Source organism: Calypte anna, chromosome 1 (assembly GCF_003957555.1).
Source record: "Calypte anna isolate BGI_N300 chromosome 1, bCalAnn1_v1.p, whole genome shotgun sequence".
NCBI classification, from domain to species: domain Eukaryota; kingdom Metazoa; phylum Chordata; class Aves; order Apodiformes; family Trochilidae; genus Calypte; species Calypte anna.
The window spans coordinates 156,964,571-156,984,275 of NC_044244.1; the positions used below are offsets into that span (position 1 = coordinate 156,964,571).

The 19,705-nt window shown below is 41.2% G+C and overlaps 1 protein-coding gene across 2 annotated transcripts in view; it reads left to right on the forward strand.

The window, feature by feature from the left end:
- The first annotated feature begins 437 nt into the window (after positions 1 to 437).
- Positions 438 to 19,705, forward strand: part of TBC1D4 (TBC1 domain family member 4) — a 107,597-nt gene continuing 88,329 nt past the window's right edge. For both annotated transcript variants that reach the window (XM_030445204.1, XM_030445213.1), the window contains exon 1: positions 438 to 957. In XM_030445204.1, the coding sequence (XP_030301064.1) occupies positions 460 to 957 (498 nt within the window). In that variant the 5' untranslated portion in view covers positions 438 to 459. The remainder of the gene's footprint in view (positions 958 to 19,705) is intronic.

Below are 19,705 nucleotides of genomic sequence, written 5' to 3' on the forward strand. Positions count from 1 at the left end.
TGCCTTCCACTGCTCGGTGACCTTCCTCTCTTTGCGGACCACCTTCTTCCCCTTCCCATCGCGGGGCCGCTGGGACGGGTCGGCAGCACCTGGCAGAGCTCAGGCCACGTCGTATTTTGGTTTGGAAGCCGGGGCGGTACCGTCCCACCCCTCGGCCGAGGGTGGCCGGGCCTCGGAGACCGTTCGGGGCGTAGCTTCTGCGCTCCTCCCCGGGGCGTTGAGAAGGAGGAGGAGGAGGAGGAGGAGGGAGGCGGTAGGCGGGGGTGACTCGGTCGTCCTTCCCCTCCCCAAAGGCTGACCCCGCGCCGGCAGGCAAGAGGAGGCGGCTGCGCTCCTCTGGACGTGCCCGCGGGATGCGCATTTAGCGGCGGCCCCGACCGAGCCCAGGCCCCGCCGGCTGCACCTGGCGCCGGGAGAAGCGGCCACCAAGCGCCGCGCCCCCCGCCCGAGGGACCCGCCATGGAGAAGCGAGAGGAGGGCGAGTCGCTCTCCCACCCTCTGGAGCCGGAGCCCGAACCGCAGCCGGCCCCGGCGGGGGAGAAGCGCTTCAGGCTGTGGTACGTGGGTTGGTCGTGCCTGGACAGGCGGACCACGCTGCCCATGCTGCCCTGGCTGATGGCTGAGATCCGCCGGCGCGGGCAGCGGCTGGAGCCCGCAAGCGCCCTGGGCAGCGGGGTGCCGGCCCGAGAGGTGCTGCTGCTGCTGGGCTCGCCCACGCTGCGCTGCGTGCCCGCCGGACCCGCCAGCCCCGGCCGGCCCACTGGCTCCGGCTCTGGCTCCGGCCCCGCCAGCCCCGCGTCCACCGTCTTCATCTTCGAGCACAAGGCGCAGCACATCACCCGCTTCGTCCACAATAGCCACGACCTCACCTACTTCGCCTACCTGATCAAGGCGCAGCCTGACAACCCTGACTCCCCCGTGGCCTGCCACGTCTTCCGGGCCACCGACCCCAACCAGGCGAGTGGCGGCGGGGGCAGAGGGAGGGGGCGTCTCCCGGGATTCCCTCCCCAACCCCCGCTTTGCTTCTTACCCCCTCGCCCGACAGCACCGGAGCGTGCTCCGACGGGGCAAGGCGGCTTTGCCCCCTCCTCCACCCTTCGCCCACACATCTACCCCCGGGGTGTATGGGGAGACCACCCGGGACTGCCCGTGCCCTCTGGGCTCTCCTGGGGGCAGCCGTCCCGGGGCTGCATCGCGCCGAGCTGATGGGGCGGCTGCAGCGCCCTCGGGATCCGCAGAAAGGGGGGTGGGGAGGGGAAACTCCCACAGAATCCCCATGGCAGTGGGGTGCTGTGCCGCCCCCTATCCCGAGTCCGCGGCTCACGGGGGTACCGACCTCTGCGGAACGCGGGTGCGCTGGGAGATGCAATCCCATTATTTCTCCCCGTTCCCTCCTCCCTGCAGCCGCCTCACGTCCCGCAGCAGCTCGGTGGCACGCACAGGTTTTTCTGTGTGAGCAAAACGCAGAATTTGTGTCACACTCGGTTGGAACCGAGTAGCCAGGACGGGGTTTTCAGGGCTCTAGAGACCCGCATTTCCCCCACGCCCCCACCTCCGGTGATGTGGAAACCAGCAGGCCGTATTTTGCTTACGGGTCATGCTAAGGACACCTGGCCGTGCTCAGGCACACTCGGTAGTGCCACAAACAACCCTAGGTTTGGGTGGAGACATTGTTGATAAAGTGCCAACTGGAAAAAAAGAGCCAACAGAAAGACACTATTTTCCTGACTCTTTAACAGCCTTTGGCTTATGCATCAAATGTGCACCAGACTTCTTTCTCCTCCCTGTTTGGAGTACGTGAGAGATGGTGGTTTGATGAGTAGAGCCTTTATTTAGTATGGTGACAGCAAGAGAAAGGACTTTCAATGGTAATCCCTTCCCTTGAGTAAGTTAAGACACCTTCCCCCCTGTTTTCACAGATGCATATGGAGGATAAACAGGCACAGTTATAAACACTGGACTTCACTGAAACTGCTTAGCTGACTCATTAGATCTACTGAACAATTGCCTGAGTTTCTTTTTGTTGTGGTTTGGATTGTCTTTTTTGGGGGGAAGGGGCGGTAGTGTTTGTGTTTTTCAGTGAGGAAGGTAGGAAATATTAAGAAAACAACTGTAAAGTTCTTAGTGTGTTAATTTTTATTTGAGCCAACATACTGCCAGAAATAACATGTGACAGATTTAGATTGCATGCATAGCTATGGCTTGAGCCATCATCCAAGGTAGGACAGGTGGTATCCTAGGTGGAGGTAACTACACTTAACTCATTGGCAGCTTCTGCTGCTGTTGCACTCTGCCAGGAGAGAGCATGCAGGAAGAGCATGAAACAGGGGATTGTATCAGGCCAGGCAGGAGCCAAAATGTCCTTTTAGGAATCTGACCATATGGACTGAAGGTAACTGAAGTTCCTGCTGCTGGCAGAAGATGCCAGATTTTTTTGTGGGGATAGGGCTTTTTCTGGTACCATGACTCTGTAACAGACAGTCTCATTTCATAAGATAGTGGATCCCGATTACTCTTGTGGACATGCAAAACATGTACATTTGGGAGGGTGTTTCTGACTAAACCTGTAATCCATGTATCTTCCCTTCTTTCCTCGTGGAGGATGTCCTTATGTGCATGGAATTAAATCAAATTGATACTTTAGGTAAAGCCTTCCATTGAAGAACATTAATACTATGAGCAAGTTCCCTTTTATAACCTTCTATCCTGTTATCGTGTTCTGACAATGCAGTCTAAATTTCATTTGGCAAAAATTTATTTAGCTTTCTTATCTTTTAATAAAGAATAAGCGCCTTGCACAAGGGTTGCTCAGCACGTGATTTTCAGGCAAACTACAGCGAGGGTAGTAGATGCATAGCCAGTGATGTGGTTCACAAATATCTGACTTAACAGGCAAGTTTCTTTCAGGTATCAAAAGGAGAAGGTGGAATTTTTTTCCCCTCCTGAGTTTTGTTACCAGTTATTGAGGCTTGGTTGGCTAAGTCCCTTCAGGTCTGTAGCAGTTTATCTGTGCTTAAGCCTAGTCCTGAGCGGATGAAATCAAGCTGCAGGTTGCTAGCTCTGAAAATCTGCTTCTGAAGCTCTTAATTGTTTGCTAGAAAATAGGTGCTATTCTTGCACACTTTCACAATCAAGTATGTGCTCCTGTTTCAATATTGGTTATGTGAGCTTAGTGGTGTATATTAGCTTAGAAAGTATTTTTCACAGCTGTTATTTTAAGACGACCTCATTTTCCATCATGGGCCATACTCACTTCCAGCCAGCCTAAGTTGGCACCACTGCTGAGAGGAGTGATCCTCTCCTCTTCAAGCCTCGACCTCTCATTCCTCCTACTCAGCTTTATCCTCATTGCAGCATGACTGTTCATGCTACCACACAGTGAACAGGAGCAGGGAATTGACTGGTATTAAACTCGATTTTCCACTACCTTTGCTGGTTTGGTTCCAAACCACTTCCCTCAATTGCTGTATTGTGCATCCTTAATACCGTTTACATCAAGAGAGGTAGGCTGGAAGCACAAGGCAGCAGTGAGTGCCCGAGAAGGGGAAGGGTGGGATAACCTTTTCAATGCTTATAGTGCCTCCAGACTACTCAAAGATGACTGCAAAGCTGTGGTGTTACCCATCTTGGCCATACTAAGTTCAGCAGTATGCAAAGTCAATCTGGAATGAAGAGTGCAGGATTTGTCCTGTGGTCTTTGAGTTAGAAGACAGCTTGTCATAATTTTTAGGGGAGGTTGTGAATTATGAAAGTGAGAGGATAATGACTGACTGCCGACACGTGAGTGCTGGTGCAGTAATTCAAAAAACAATGTAGGTGAGAATGAGAATTTTGGCTTGAAGCCTGTTGCTTTGTCTGCCAGTGGTGTTGCACAGTGTCTAGGTGCACACGTGTTCACTGTGACTACAAAAGAGTTTGCTATTCACAGAAAAAAACCCATTACTTTTTGCCAGTCCTTGCACTTTCTTTAGCAGATGACCAGTAAAAAGCCAGTGTAGTGTGTGCTCTGTTAGCATCAGGCAGGAAGATAACATCTTTTAATGTTATTTGCTGCAGCTGGAGAAAAACGAGACAGTAAAAAACACCTTCATGTTTTATTGGAAAGCCTGCAAAGCTGCAAAGTAGGAGCCAGTGGATCAAATCCTATTCTGTACTTGGGCACAGTATCAAACCCAGAGCTCAGCTGTTGGCATGGGGGTGGGTCCTAAGATACTTTCAGTAGAATGAGTCTCTTTTATGCTTTAAATGTAAGGGGAGTCAGAAATTCTGGGGCCATTTGACTAGTGAGGATGGGAACAGAAGTTTTTGGACTTTTTTTTTTTTTTTCCCCTTCAGAATTACTATAGTGTTTGCCATTCCTCAGAACTTTTCAAAGCAGCAGCCAGATGAAGTGGATGGAGGGTGGTTATCTGTTTGGTGCTAACTTGTAGCTTCTGAATAGCAGCCAGAGATTTTTTAGGTTTGTACTGTGGTCATTTGAGAATTATTTAGGATGCATGGAGTCTGTAGGCATCAGATGACAGCATTGTCTCATTTTATATTTGTCAGCTTTTCTTCACAACCCCAGGGAATAGATTTATTACTTATTTATAAACTCTTCTGTTAAAAAGAGCAAGCATACCCTTCTCCCAGCCACCCACAAAAGCCTTTTTGATTCGTGTTTTCAAGCTCAGCTTCAAGTTTTTTTACCATAAAATAGTGATTTTTATACTATAAACCAGATTTTAATTGTGTGAAATGAATTGATGATGTTTGACAATTGCCTTGAGTTCTCTGTTCTCTAGGGGAGAAGTTTATGGTCTGGTTTCTTTCTGCATTTAAAAAAAAAAAAAAAAAAAGGATTTTGCTGGGCTAGACTTCACATTTTCCTCTTGAAACATGAATAAGCCTGTTTTTAGAGATATTTTTTTTTTTAACCTGAGCTGGGATCCTAAGTCTAATTATACTATAATTGGTTGTTAGTGAAGATAGTTGGCTCCTCTGAGTGAAGCAAGAGCTTACTTGATGCGTTCTGTATTTCTTTTAGAAACCTTAAAAGCAACGATCCAAGCTGATTGCTGAGGTTTCAAAGCTAATCCAAGGTGGCTGTGAAAGAAAAACATTCTGGTGCACAGACCTCAGTATGGTTCAGCTCTTATGTGTGTGATACAGCTGCAGCGTCCTCCTGCAACCACATGCCAGGGGGACAAGGCTGTCTCAAGGGGAAGCAGGAATAATGGGGCATTTTGCTGACCAAGTAGAGCTGTGATAAGAGCTGGAGAGGTAGAGGGCTGGAGACAACAGCCGGAGGCAGCCTGCTTGTAACCCAGATTGCTGCACAGGCTAAAAGTCAGAAACATTTGTCTATTGCAAGAGTGTGTTAATTGTCTGTTGGGCCACAAGACGATTTATTCTGGAAAACAAGCATCAGGACAAAGTCTTTCAATTTAGCTATCCAAAGGAGGCTTTTATGCTGTAATACCACATTCTCTAAGGCTTCTTATTGAAAAGTGTAAAGTTAGAAATGGCCGGAGAAGAAAGTTCATGAACTTTACATTCATGTTTTTCCTGTGCTTTGATTTTTTTTTGTGACACGGGAGCACAGGCTGAATGCTAGGAAATTCTTGGCATATTAAATACATACATACAGCATTGTCATAGTTCATATTAAAATGCTGCACAGGTTGAGTCATCTGATAAGATGTGTTTTGAGTAGGTATAACAAACACGAGAAAGAAGACAGGCTCTGGGTTTTGAAGGATTCTTCAGGAAATGGGAAAGATGCACAGTTTGGTTGTTAGATTGACTTGAGTGCGCTGTGATTGAAAAGAATTTTCATCAGAAAGATAGGTTGTCTCAGTTTTAATCAAGAAAACAAGCCTTGGAGAGACCAAAAGAAAATTTTCTCTAAATTTGTGTGGGTCAGAATTTCTTTCATGGGGTGACAAACTGAAAAGCAATAACTCAAAACAAAGGCTGGATGCTAAAGGCTTGCAATGAATGCAGAATTGCTCAGTGAGCAGCCTCATTATCTCCAGCCTGCATGAACAGTACAGCCTCAGATGAAAAATCTTGCACTCTTTTTTTTGTTGGGGGTTGTTTTGTTTGTTTTGTGTTTTTGTTTGCTTTTTGTTCTTTTGTTTGTTCAGTTGTTTGACTTTTTAAAGCATCTGACTTTAATATTTAGGAAATGGAACTTACAGTTGAGAGATTAAAGTTTTGGTTTTGTTTTTCTTAATGATAGATTCTGCACTTTTTCTGAAAATGACCTTCTGAAAATGACACTTCTCGTTTTAGGCTTGTAAAGCTTTCTTTAAGTTCCAGTTTTGAACTTCCTGTCCATGGTATTTTTCTCCCAGGTCCTGAACACAAGAAATCCTATAAACATTAAAATTGTTAGTTTTTTCTGAATGGATGGTGATATGTAACCTTTTTCTCCCTTATTAATATTTAGGAGAGGAAATGTTTGTTTAAAATAATCTTATCTGCTCTGTTTGTAGAAAGAATTAATTCATTTTCCCTTTTGCAGTTTTGGGGAAAACCACCCCTTACTGGGGGAGTAGATGTGACATGAAGTAGGACTCTGTTTTCAGCAAGGCAACATCAAATATAGAATGAGTAATATAGGAAATTATGTGAACTCACTGAGAGTGGCTGTAGGCAATACAGTGATCAAATAAGGCTATTTTATTTAAATGAGCTTGTATGCATCTGTGTACACCAACTCAAAGCTCTCTCTCCTTATTATCTGTTTCTACATTTTTTTTGTTCTGTTATTCAAATGTTGAGACAGTTCCTTTTTAAAAATAATTAAATAGAAAACTGACTTTCAAAAGGTTTGGCTAGCTTCTGCTCTCCCTCTTGGCAACAGAAAGAGTCTGATTTTTAGGGATGGTAAAAATCTCAGACCAAGATGCTTGAAGGTAATGTTTACAAAAGTGAATGTGGTACAGTTTCTAAATGATTCAATTTCTAAAGAGCCGTTGCAGAGCAGTAGTGTGACAGACTCCTGCCAATGTCTACTCTTTTCTAGAATTTGCTGTAGTATTTGATGTTCACAGCTCACCCTTCCATGCATCTCTTCCATATGTCTTCCCTGTTTGTCTGGAATTTCCTGAGCCTTTTGTGTTTCTCAGAGGTGAAGTGGTGAACACCATGATGAATTTTTGAGCCAGCCACAGAGATTGCTGTCTAGGCTGTAGGCCATGCAGAATTTTCAGCAGTGTTGGCACGGTCTCCTCATGGCACCAGCTGTCCTCTGCCACCTGGTTTTATTTCCTTTGTGGTTTCAGCTACTAATTAAAGTTCAGAGAAAAAAAAAAGTTATTTCCATGTGGCTTTTATTATTGAAATATGTGGACTGTGGCATTGTCTACCTTCAAGTTCTACACTCTTCTGAGAGACCACAAGGATATGGACTTGAGTTAAAAGACCAGACCTACTGAAAGTCTCAGTATATTAAATAATGTGGTGTTTGAGAGTAGATAGAAAGCAAACTTAAGACAACGAAGTAACTTAATTTATTAACAGGATCTGTGCTTTTTCTGTTCTGTGTAGACTATTCTGTAATACAATATCTGTGACCTTGTATTCTGACACAGATAGGTAGGTATATCAAGACCAAATGCAATAACATGGGTTCTAAAATAAAGCAGAGCATTGGTATTGCAAGATACTGTGTGATCATCATGTCACTAAAAACTGCATCTGCCCTGAAGGGGCCTTCAAAGTTTAAATAGACAACACTGAATGTTTGAGGGTGAAGGGAAAACTAAGTTTGCAAGTGATTGCCCCAGGATGATGCATGAACTGTGACCTCCTGTTTATGTGATCTGTTTTGGGCACAGAGAATGTGCATCAGTTTTGGAAATGCATGTTTTCATCCATGAACATGATTTTATGTTTTTTTGTTTGTTTTTTTTTTTTTTTTCTTTTTTCAGGTGTTTCAATTAGGTGACAATTGGTAGATGAGTGAGGTGGGAAAGTAATCATTCTTGGCAGTCCTGAAGATCTGAAAAGACCCTGGAAATTCTTGGCTGGGGGGTTAGCCTGTTAGTGCTGTAGGGGATTAGTTCTAGTAGTATATTTAGGACTACAAGGAAAGGACATTAAAAAACAAACAAACAAAAGGCAAATAAAAGCACATAGAGTTGCCTCGAAGGGTTCATCATTTGTAGCCCATATAAGAATTTTAATTTGCATGTTTTTATAAAAGCTAGCTGGGTATCTTGAAAAATCCAGTGAAGTCTTCACTCAGAACACAGTCATGCTTAACCAGCACAAAACTACCATGGTCTGAAGCTGCACTCCCTCACTCACCTCTGCCCATTCGCAGCAGCCAAACCCCCTGAAATAAACAGGGATCCATCCTGCTGGTTCCAGTGAAGCCATCCCTCTCTTAAGACACTGCTGCTTAGTCATTCCCCTCCCTGCTGCAGGGAATTAGGACTTCCAATGAGAAGGTTTTCTTCTGGTGCCGCTGGGATTTCTGCTGTTCCCTGAGCAAACCCTCTCTGGGCACAGAAGGGAAGCTGTAGCAGCAGTGAGGCCACTAGATAGCATTTCACCTTCCCAAGGTGAAATTCTGTGTGTTGGCTTCAGCTGCAGTGCTTAAACCTGGCTTTTCTGTCCTTCAAAGTGGTTTTGGTTACTTAAGATAACTGAAAAAAACCCTGCAATGTGTGCTTCAAAGGCTATCATATTATGAAGACTATTCAGCCAGGGTAGTTGGCATATAGTAAGAACATGTATAACATGTCATAAATTTTATTTTTATGTCAGAGCTTCTGAAAGATGTCATGAGCTACTAAGCAGTTACATGGATGTGTTAACAGTTCTCTTCAGTTTGGGTCCTTTTTAAGAGAGGCAAAATATTTCAACTGAATACTACAAAAAATTGTTTGTGTATATATACACACACACACAATATAGGTATGCAGTATATATTTAAATGCTTTCCCAGTGCCTTTTAGGCATTCTGCTTAGTGCTTTGGATAAGTTCTATCTATTAAACCATATTTCCCAACTTCAGAGGTTACGTGTGGTAGTGAGTTGTCTTCATCTCTGCTCAGATCAGGTTGCTTTCTCATGGAGTCCATAATTTCCTTTTTTATCCTTTTATCTCTTCAGAATTAGGTAGGATTTTACAAATTATCTCATCTGGAATTTTGTAAGGTCCGTATGTATGAGGTTTTTCTTGTTTTACATCTCTGGACTCGCTCAAGATGGGTGGGATTTTACAGTATTGGGCATGTGACTTTTTAATGAAGGATTACATTATTGTAAAATGCAAACATGAGAAAGACCCTTGTTCAAAGCCTGTGTAAAAGACTTATAGAAGCTATTAGATAAGATAAACCAAACCAAATACCACTGAAGTGTGGCTTTTTCCCAACTCTACCATCCCTTACTCTGTGGTTTTCCTCCTTCCATTACATCTGACTTAAAAGTGTACTTCAGTTGTGAAGTTCATTTTTGCATGTTAATAAACTTAAACCAGCAGCTTGCTCTGCTAAAGCAATTGGGGTTATTTAATTACTTTTCATGGCAAGAGTGTGTAGATCTGCACAGTGCTCTTTAGAGATCCTTGATGCACTGAAAAACATGTAGGAAGTCAGAATATTGTTGTTGAGCAAGGGGTTGTTCAGCGTGGAAAAGAGGAGGCTCTAAAGTAACCTTATAGCAACCTTCCAATATCTGAAGGGGACCTACAAGAAAGCTGGGGTAGGGATTTTTACATGGGTGTAGTGAGAGGACAAGGGGAAATGGTTTCAAACTTGAAGAGCAGAGGTTTAGTTTAGTCATTAGGAAGAAATTCTTTAATTTGAGGGTGGTGAGACACTGGCACAGGTTGCCCAAGGAAGCTGTGGATGCCCTCTCCCTGGAATTGTTCAAGGCCAGGTTGGATGGGGCCTTGAGCAACCTGGTCTGGTGGGAGGTGTCCCTGCCCATGCAGGGGGCTTGGAACTGGATGACTTTTAAGGTCCCTTCAAACTCAAACCATTCTATGATTCTGTGAACATTATCCTTAGGGGCATAGCAATCAATGCCTTCCAGACTGTTTATGATTTTGTTATTCCTCCCAAGATTAACAAATATTTTTTTTTTAGGATGCTGATGTTAAATATATTTCATGTACTCTGTGACACTGACATGGGTTTCCTGTTATGTTCATTTAAAAAAAAAAAAACAAAAAAAAAAACAACGTCCCAGGAACGTTTGGGAGTAGTCAGTGGTCTGTGGATTCTTGAGTATTTTTTAACTTGAGTAAATATCCAGTAACAGACTGGGACATGCAATGCTAACTTGCTGAAGCTTATTTTTATATGCCTTCTCATAGTTTATTTCTTGCTTTGGCTTGATCAGCTTACGGTAGGATTTCTAAATAAAAATAGAAGTAGGGTAGTACATATTTAACAGATCTGTGTTTGCCAGAGAGGAACCAGTTACTTTCTTTAGTACTGCTCAGCTGGAAGGGTAGAAACAAAGCAGCACATAAACTCCAGCTCTCCAGCTACACCCTGTGCCAAAAGCTGGTGTATGACCTTCAGGTTGATGCTCGTGGTGAACTGCAGCAGACACACAAAGCTCTGAGATTCCAGCCTGCCCCAGCTCTGCCATAGCCTGCAAACTCATGGCTTTGCTAGCCTAAGGAGGAAAAACTAATTGCTGCTAGTGTGCAGATCAGAAAGAGAAGTGATTTGTGTGTATGACCTCCTGCCATACTTGGCAATGGAAGTAAATACCAAACTACCCTCAGTGTAGTGGTTCTTTGCTGGCAATCTAAGAGTTTAGGATACAAATTGCCAAACAAGCTATTGTAACTGTATGTTAAAAAAAAAAACACAAAACCAACAACAATCCCACAAAAAACCCCAAACCAACTTCCCCCACAAAAAAAGAAACAACCACCCAAAACATGATTTAGGATGCTGAAGCATTGCTTTGTTGTGCAAATCCCATAGCATGTGATAGGAGAGCTTTCTATGAAAAATGCTGCTCTTCCTGTAGCATTTGTAAACAAGACTTCCTTATTTATGGAGATTGTAAATAATTTTCAAACAAGTATCACTTCTGTAGAAAACACTTCTGGCCTGACTTTGTTGTGATACTCAGTGAAGAGTCTCTTAATTTTCTGTGCAGCTTGAGCAGTTACAAAACAGTCTCTGAAGAGGATCCACTTTTTCTGTAAACTAACTGCATTATAAATAGAGGCAAGATGTTGGCTACTCTTCAGCACTACTTTTTTTTTTTTGAGCAAACCTTGCCAAAAGAGCAAATCAAGTGAGCCTTTCAGTAAGACCAGCACATCATATTTTTATCTGAATTATTCATGAAGGAACACACCCAGATTATCCATGGCATATGTGTGCATGTATTCAGATTTATCCTTGAGGAAATTTGCTGACCTAAACATGGTAGCAGAGTTGGGAGCGAGGCAATGTGATTAAATCCAGCTGAGAAGGAGTGGGTTTACATCCTGGCACTGTGCCTCGGATTCCCTGTCTGCTTGATGCTAGGGAGAACTAAAAATAATATCTGCAGTTTAGTGGGATGGTGTGAAGTTTACAAAATGAATAGGTTTCCTCCATAGTGACCTTCTGACTGCAAAATCACCACAGAAGGCAATGTAAAAAAATTTATATAGAGCACATCTGTGGATCTGTATGAATGCTGGTTTGTGTTAGGTGGTGGGTTTTGGGTTTTTTTGGGGGGTGTATTTTTTTATTTTGCTCAAAATGCAGGTTGCCCTTAAAATGCACAGCATCACAGTTGGGAGTGTGAGAAATGTGAAGACCAGTCAACACTTTGTGATTATTCTAGATTATTATTATTGTGTCCAGACATTGGTCTGTGCTTCATCTGACTGAATTAACAGTATACACTTGTTAGTTGGTGGTGCTGGATGGGGATTTGAAAGGGAACTTTAAGTTTAGTGAAAATTAAAGGTTGAAACTTAAACAATCCTTTACAGTGATGCCACCAAAAGTAAGATGAGTAAAAGCTATGATGTAGTGCCATTTTATTTCTTATCTGAGTATATTTTTTCAGATCTGAGAGGCTATTTTATGTGCTTCTGCTCTGAGTTCTCCCATGACCACCATAAAAAAGGTCAGATTTTGAGAAAACAGTTAATACTTGATTTCCCCACCATAAAGCAGTGGATGCTCTAGATAAAATATGTTACTTTTGGAAGTGTCAGCCTCAGGCAACTCAGGGAGGTATATGTATAGGTTGCCATTTATTACTTATTGGATAATACATCATGTTGTAAACTGGCATATCACGAGCTTTGCCACTGTGCTAAACTTGAGGTTTCATTCTGTTACTTTCCTTCAACATTGTAGTGCTAATACATTGGATTTTATCTACTTAGTTCTACAATTGCACTTTTGGATTTTATAGTATACCACCCCCTGAAAAACCCAGAGTTCCACTGTCTTTGATGTTCACTTTGCAGATTTTACAGTTCTTGCTGTTACTCTGTCAGAAACTCAGAATACTCTACCAAGTCCCACTGATTGTTGCCATCCTTGTAGAAACAGCACCCAGCCTGTGCATGCCTGCACAGCCAGGTACATAATCATTCACTTAATGAGGCAAAAAAAGTGGTAAAACTCTCAACTTGGCTATTTAATCCTTTTGCATAATGATTTGAAGCATGCTTGCACCTATGTTGTATTTTTGAGTGGGATTATTGGTTTCAGGTAATATCAGGTAGGCTGTTAGGTTTAAATTTAGGGTCACCTGGGTTCATCTATAGAAAGTTCAGGCTTTTTTTTTGCGTGATATTCTTTCCATTAGTCATATATGTTATTTAAGTCTGTTACCTGTGTAGCATACAGAAGATAACTTCCTCTCAACCCTGTACTGGGCCATTTTGTTGGGAATAAAGAGCAGGCTTCATGGTGTCCTGTTACAGAGGTCAATTCATTCCCTTGAGCTGGTTCCCCAGCCATATTCCAGGGAGCAGCATATATGTAAATTGTAATGGATCACTTTTGGAAAGGCTGCTGTTATGTATCTGCAAGAGCCCTGCATGAAACTATGCAGGGTCTGCTTCAGGCTTTCATCCTGGACTTTATTGCTGTGGGTTGCTTTCAGTGGACTATTCAGTCATCAGCTGCTGGATCTGTCCAGAGAGCCCTGTTCTTAAATAGGAACTAAGTCACTGAAGTCATTCTGCCCATATTGCCCTGTGTTTCCCTATAGGGTTGACAGCTGCTAGGAGCTCACACTACTTTACTGGCCTGTAGGACATTTTGGGTTTTACAACCCTTTCAGTATAATCCTACCATCAAATATAGCATCCTCTTTTTATTACAACGTCATAAAAATAGTAATCTTAAAGTTTCTTGTTTCTGATAGTATTGTTCTTATTAAAACGTCAAAATATCTTTCAGCTGAATAAGTGGGTGGATAAGGATGTGACAGACTTCTAAATCAGATTCAGTACATGGTGCTACTGTCATTTAGAGCCCTGCAGAGACCTAAGAAAACATAACAGCTTTTATTGGCATGCAGATTTACAGGCTTTGTTTGTTGTACACACCAGGAGCCTTCATCCAGGGGAGCACACTTCTTAAAAGGATGTTTTCTCTGGTTGATGCCTGTGAAAGACTCTGATGAAGTCAGGGCTGGGAACCATGACATGAAGGTAATAGGGAATCTGGTACAGAAATCAGAGCTGTACGCAGAATAGTGAAGAACACAGATCACTGGAAGATCCTTTACTACTTGTCAACAGATGCATTAGTTTTCAATTTTTCAGGTTTTTCCAGCCTTTTTACTTCATGGGTATACAAAGCTCTTGCTTATTTTTTTCTCATGTCATGTCTCTTGTTCCATTTTTCTCAGCTCCTTAAAACTGTCAATCTAGGAGTATAATACTGTTATCTCTACTGACTGTTGGCCATGAAGAGGCAAAAAAAAAATTGTTGTCCTCTTCCCCCCCTCCACTGCTTCTCACAGTCTACTTGCCCCAAATTAAAACTTGCAAGAAAAAAGCCATTCATTCTTTTAATCACATGTTGCCAGGAGCTGAGCCTTTCAGATATCACTGTCAGTGTTAAAATAATTTTAACTTTATATCTGTTTGCATTGCTAGTCCCAATATTTCACATTTTAGAAATATCACAAAGTCCAGCTCCTCTATTTCTTTTCCCATTAACTTTTTTTTTCGATATTTTTTCTAGTAACAGCTGTTTATTGAATAAAAATTAAAAGAAATTGTGTAAAAATAACCATGCATGATGATCGTTTCAATTTTAATAGAGCTATTCTAAAGTTTTTACTTGCTCAAAGTTCCCTTGCTTTTAAAATTTATCACCTTCATGACCTTTTTTAAAACATGGGACCTCCCATGTATTTATTTTTAAATCAGGACTATATGGCTGTTGAGAAGTGAAAGTTGGCTTCCTTGGCAGTCATATCATGTTTTGGGAAGAAGGTATGTAGCCAAAAAAAACCCCAAATAAACAACAACAACAAAAAAACCACTAAACCCAGCACACAAACCTCAACAACACAGCCCTACGATGGAGGGGAAGGGTTCTCTGCTGTGTTGTAAAAGGCTGTAAAGTAACTCTAGGACATGACGTGGAAGCCGAATCAAATTGCTGCTACCAAGACAAATTGCTGCTGAAGGATGCTTGTTCCTGCTGCTACAGCTGGTAGATTGCCTGGTCAAGAGCAAAGTAAACTTGAGCCTGGTAAGAACTGCTGTGAAAAAGTACACACCAGATAAGCATACTTTAATCTCTGGAAGATTTAATTGGTTCAGCGGCGTTTTCTAGTGCCTGAAGTTTTCAAATGTGCAAACATACTCATGGAATTGACATAATTAGCAATTTCTAATTTATTCTTCTCTCTTAATCCACTAGTAATAGTATGAGAAGAACTCTTTTTTACTCTTAATACAGTTATGGTTCATCTATCAAACTATGAAGTTAATATTTGTTCTTGAAAGTCTCCTGACTATTACATCTCTGCCTCTTAATGTTATACAAGGCTGTTATTGTAGGTCCCTATGCTCATCTTTTGTCTACCTAATGAGGTCTGAATGTGTTTAATATGAGTATATGAGTGTGTTTTCTATGCAAATATGTAAAATTATTTTTAAAAAAAATGTGTATTCAGTTTGTGGTCTTTGAATATCTCTATTGGTAGAGGTTTTGTTTTGTTTTGTTTTTTGACAGAGCAGTTGTTGATGATTATTTTTTAAAAACATGTTTAACTCGTTATGATAGGCCTGACAGGAACTATGAATCAGATACTTTCATACATAAGCTACTGTTTGAAATTTGATTTTAAGACTGAGAGGACTTCTGCCTTCCTTAATAGACCCTTCAAGTGAACAGACTCAAAACTTTTTAACTGATAAACCCTGCCCAGGTGCACTGTGGCAAAGGGTGAGCGGGTCGAGTCTTTAGGAAACCCTTACTTCTTACACTGATCTTAAAGAAGCTGTAGAGTTCACAGGACTGGAGTGGTATATAACAAAATTGCAGTGTGCTGTTCCTGAGACGATGTTTCAGTGTAGGTTAGAGTAGGAGGGAAAAGAGGGAGCAATTGCCCTTCTTCATGAGGGAATGGTAACCCTTCCAATGGGGTGCTTGTGGTCTGCTGGAGGAACAATTAGTGGCTGTTTGGAGGAAAAGGGGAAGCTTCTAGTGTCCTGCATAAGTATCAGACTTGTGAGTAATTAACCATTGACCTTGACAAATACCTTGACAAATTCCTTCTGCTTCTCAAATCATGTTAATTTTAACACCAGACATGGTTAGTCGCCAGTAGAGGTGTAGCACTACAACTTTATAGAATAAATAACTATCTAAATATCTCTTTGGGTGTCATTCCTCCCATTAGCCGTGGCATCTCTTGTCTATTTTTGCTTTGGTGCTCTTTTTCCTCTGAACTCTATTTTTTTAATCCATATTGGGTGGTAGAAGGTTGTTCATTTGTTTCTCTGCTTTATGGAAATCTGCATAGTTTGAATATAGTAACATGACTTTAAAAAACCCCCCAAACATAGTAGTAATTTGCTGAAGTCAATATTTCTAGACCCTTACAGATTCAGGAACCATAGAGTACTCAGACCCTTCCCCTTGTCTTCTAACCAGGGAGCTCAGAGTGCTACAATAGGTCTTCATCTCCCATTTAATCCAGTCACTTATTTCCATCCACCTGGATGGTCTTAGTCTGTAGCAGCATCATATATATGACAGTACACATCAGTGCATATTTTTTGCCCCAGACCACCGAGAATAAAGTAACAGATGGCATCAGCTAAGGGAAGAGAAGATATTAACTACATGAAAAAATTCCATGTTTTAGAGAATGCTGCTGCATGAAAACGTTTGAATAGCTCAAGCATGGGAATTCCATTCATAAAAGTACTATTTCTCTGGGGTTTTTTTGCAAGTTGGAACTAAATTTATTGAATTAGACTAGCCATAATCTTTTAGAGAGAAGTAAATTTAAAAGAAAGTACTGATTGGAGGGGAGTGTTGGCTTTATGTGCAGAATGCTTATTAGTGCTGTAAAAAAAGATAAGATGCTTTCAGGAGTAGATTAAGCCACTAGCAATGTTTAGTAGTCCACATTAACAAAAATGCCTCTTTCAAGTCTTTGGGGAGTTCCAATGCTTGTGTATTTCTCCAGCTTGTCTGTGTCGGATGACCTTGTATCAGTAAAATTTCCTCTCAGCTTCTACCATTATTCTATTTTCACAAGCATAGGTGACTTTCACTTTGCTGTTCAGGTTCTAAGTATCTAAGCTTATATACAAGAACTGCATCTTTTGCTGTGCACTCCCAGGAATTCCTTAATGTAATGATATAAAGCAGAAGCATCCATGCCTTACAAAAAACCCTATAAAATGGGAGCATCTGGACCTTGTAAAGTAATTTGCATGTGATCAAGCATAACTGATTTTTTTCCTGCCTGGTTCTGCAGTTTCACATAAAGGAATCTGCAAATATGATACTGATGCCTGCTTTAAACAACATGAATCCTGTTCCAACAAATGGTAACTTCCTGTTCACCTGACTGATCCTCTTAAAATTCCCAGCTCTCTCTCTATTATATAGATAAATTCTTTTTCCTTAAGCCTTTTCTTCTGGATCCCTGCCTAAGAACATGCAGCAGGGATCATATATATATAATTTCTAATAAAGTACCTTACCTCAGGTTATTTTCCAGCTTACAAACAACCTTGCAGTCATGCTGCCTGCCTGTGAGCTGCAGTTTTTGGCTGAGCTCAGGGTACAATCGCCCAGTGCTACGGCTATTATTATACAGAACTATATTCTTATTATATTTTACAGAACTATATTATTCTGCTAATATCTGTACGCTTAAATACTTAGAAGTGATGATTCTTTCCAAGCTTATTTCTAAAGGTGGAAGCTTTTCAGATGTTCTTGGACAAATCGAGCTGACTTCAGGGTGCTGGCTCACTGGTATGGATTTTCCAGAAATTGGCTGCAAGTCCAAAATTTGACAAACTAATCTGAAGAGTGCCATAGTTACATCTTGTTCACACCTGAAAGCTTCTGTGTAAGTTTTAATTTTTACGAAGACTTTTTCATAAGATCTTTTTGCTTGTTGGTTGCATTAAAATGTGCCTTAATAGGAAATTATATCTTCCAGCAGGCACATTTCACTTTACTGTGAAATATCAACTTTAAATAATTGAAAAATATTCCAAAAAGAAGCTGTTACTTGTTCTGCCACAAACTCAGGTACTTGAACCTGCCATTGGATATTTCTTCCCAATGCTTTTTTTAGCAGATTGCGTTTATATGACCTTCTCATAATTCTGGGATCTGTTGGAAAAAGCAGTTTAATTAGAGCTGTGATGTTAACTGTGAAGACTTTTTTTTTTTTTTTTTTTAATTTCATGAGCCCCTGTAGATGGCACAAGGTACAAGAAGTCTGTAGAAAATAAACTGGTGACAGTTTGATGTATAGTTACTATTTTTACAAAGCATTACAAATATTTGTATTTATACACCAATGTCCATACTAACTGCTCCAGGGGGTTCTCTGAGCTATTTGTTACTGTTGGATATGGATGTTTTACAAAGGCATAATTAAATTCATTTTCATGTTTGTGAGTAAAGGGAAGAGGTGTCTTAATTAAAAAAAAAACAAAAACCAAAAAATTAAAGTCCCAGGAAGAGATTTTTAACTGGATAGAAAAAAAAAAAAAAAGTCCGAATGTTCAATTTAGAGTGTTTAGGAGCTGTCTTGTCAAAATGGTTGATATATTTAGACCTTATGCCAGCTTCTGTTCCTGCTGTAACTTCTAAGCCTTCCATCTCAACAGATTCCAGGGCCTTAAATCAGTCACTCAGACACTGAAAAGCACACAAAGCATTGGACACTAAAGCAAAAGCAAAGTTTAAACACTTTCCCTCGCACCACAGGAGATCACAGCAGTAGGAGAAAAGTGACAGTCTCATTTTGTACAGTTTATCTTCTGTAACTACAGAGTCATCATCCTCCTTTTTTTGATTTCTGTTCTTTGGGCCATGGGAAAAAAAAAAAGGTATCTAACCACAGAAATTGTCAAGAACTTCACTAGATCCACTGCAAATCTCCGTCCTGTTTGGGCTACTTGGATACCTAATGGCAATAGAAGCCTCATCCATCAGTGCTAATGGAAAATAAGAAAAAAAAGGAAAAAGTTTTAATTTTTTGCCAGACATTTACTGAGAGAAAACATTTCAGATGCTGGTGTGGTAATTATAGTGGGTGCTGAATTCTGCATTCTCATTCTGCTTCCAGTTTACCTTTGCTTAATCCCATTCCTTTGCTATTGCAGCTCCTTTCCTATTTGCAGGCTGCTGCCACTGCACTCATTTGTACTCAGTATGACTCTTAACTTTTCGTGTCTTTTCTTAGCTCTGTGTTTTTGTTAAGTCTTTTTGAATTTGCAGACTGTGGTCTGACACAGGTCCTCATCAGTCTCTCTTTCTTGCTACTATCTTGTTCCTTCTGTTGTGTTTGGCCGAAGTCCCTGTTATTCTTCCTTTCAGCTCCTCCTTCAGGTCTTTGTCTTTTCTCAATCCTCTTTGGTCCTCTTCTTTCTCTCTTTCCCCTCCCTAGCTTGTTATCTAAACTCAGTCTTTCCTTCACACATCTGAATTTGTGGATTCAGTCATATTGCAAATCCACTGTGAGCTGTGTTTGCAGGCAGAAATTGCTAAAGGTTGTATAAAAATATTTTCAGGGTCTGGTTGCACTTTATAGATACATTTATCACCAGATAACTATTAGCCCAAATCTTGCAGAGATTTATAATTTGGATAGATTTTGGTGGAAGCAAGAATCTCAAATTATACACATAGACCAAACTGAAGAGTTAGCATGTCCAAATGCCTTGGAAGTGTTGCTTGCATTGATTTATTATTTTTTAAAAGGAAGCAAATACCCAAAGAAAAGTATAATAGTTCAGTAACTGAACTGTTTTGAGGATGTCAGTCCAAAAACCTTGGCAATGTTCTGATCTAAAACCAGAGCCATGTAGCATGAGCTATTGGTTTACTTGAGCATTTGTTCATTCCAAGGGAAATGAGAATTCTTTATTTTAAAAATGTTCATTAGTGAAAAAACAATCCAAAGTAGTGCTTTTCCATAGAGGTTTAGACATTAATTTAAGTTATCAAATGTTTCATTGAGGTTTTAATAAGGATTTTCTGGAGTGTGGGGGATGTCTGTT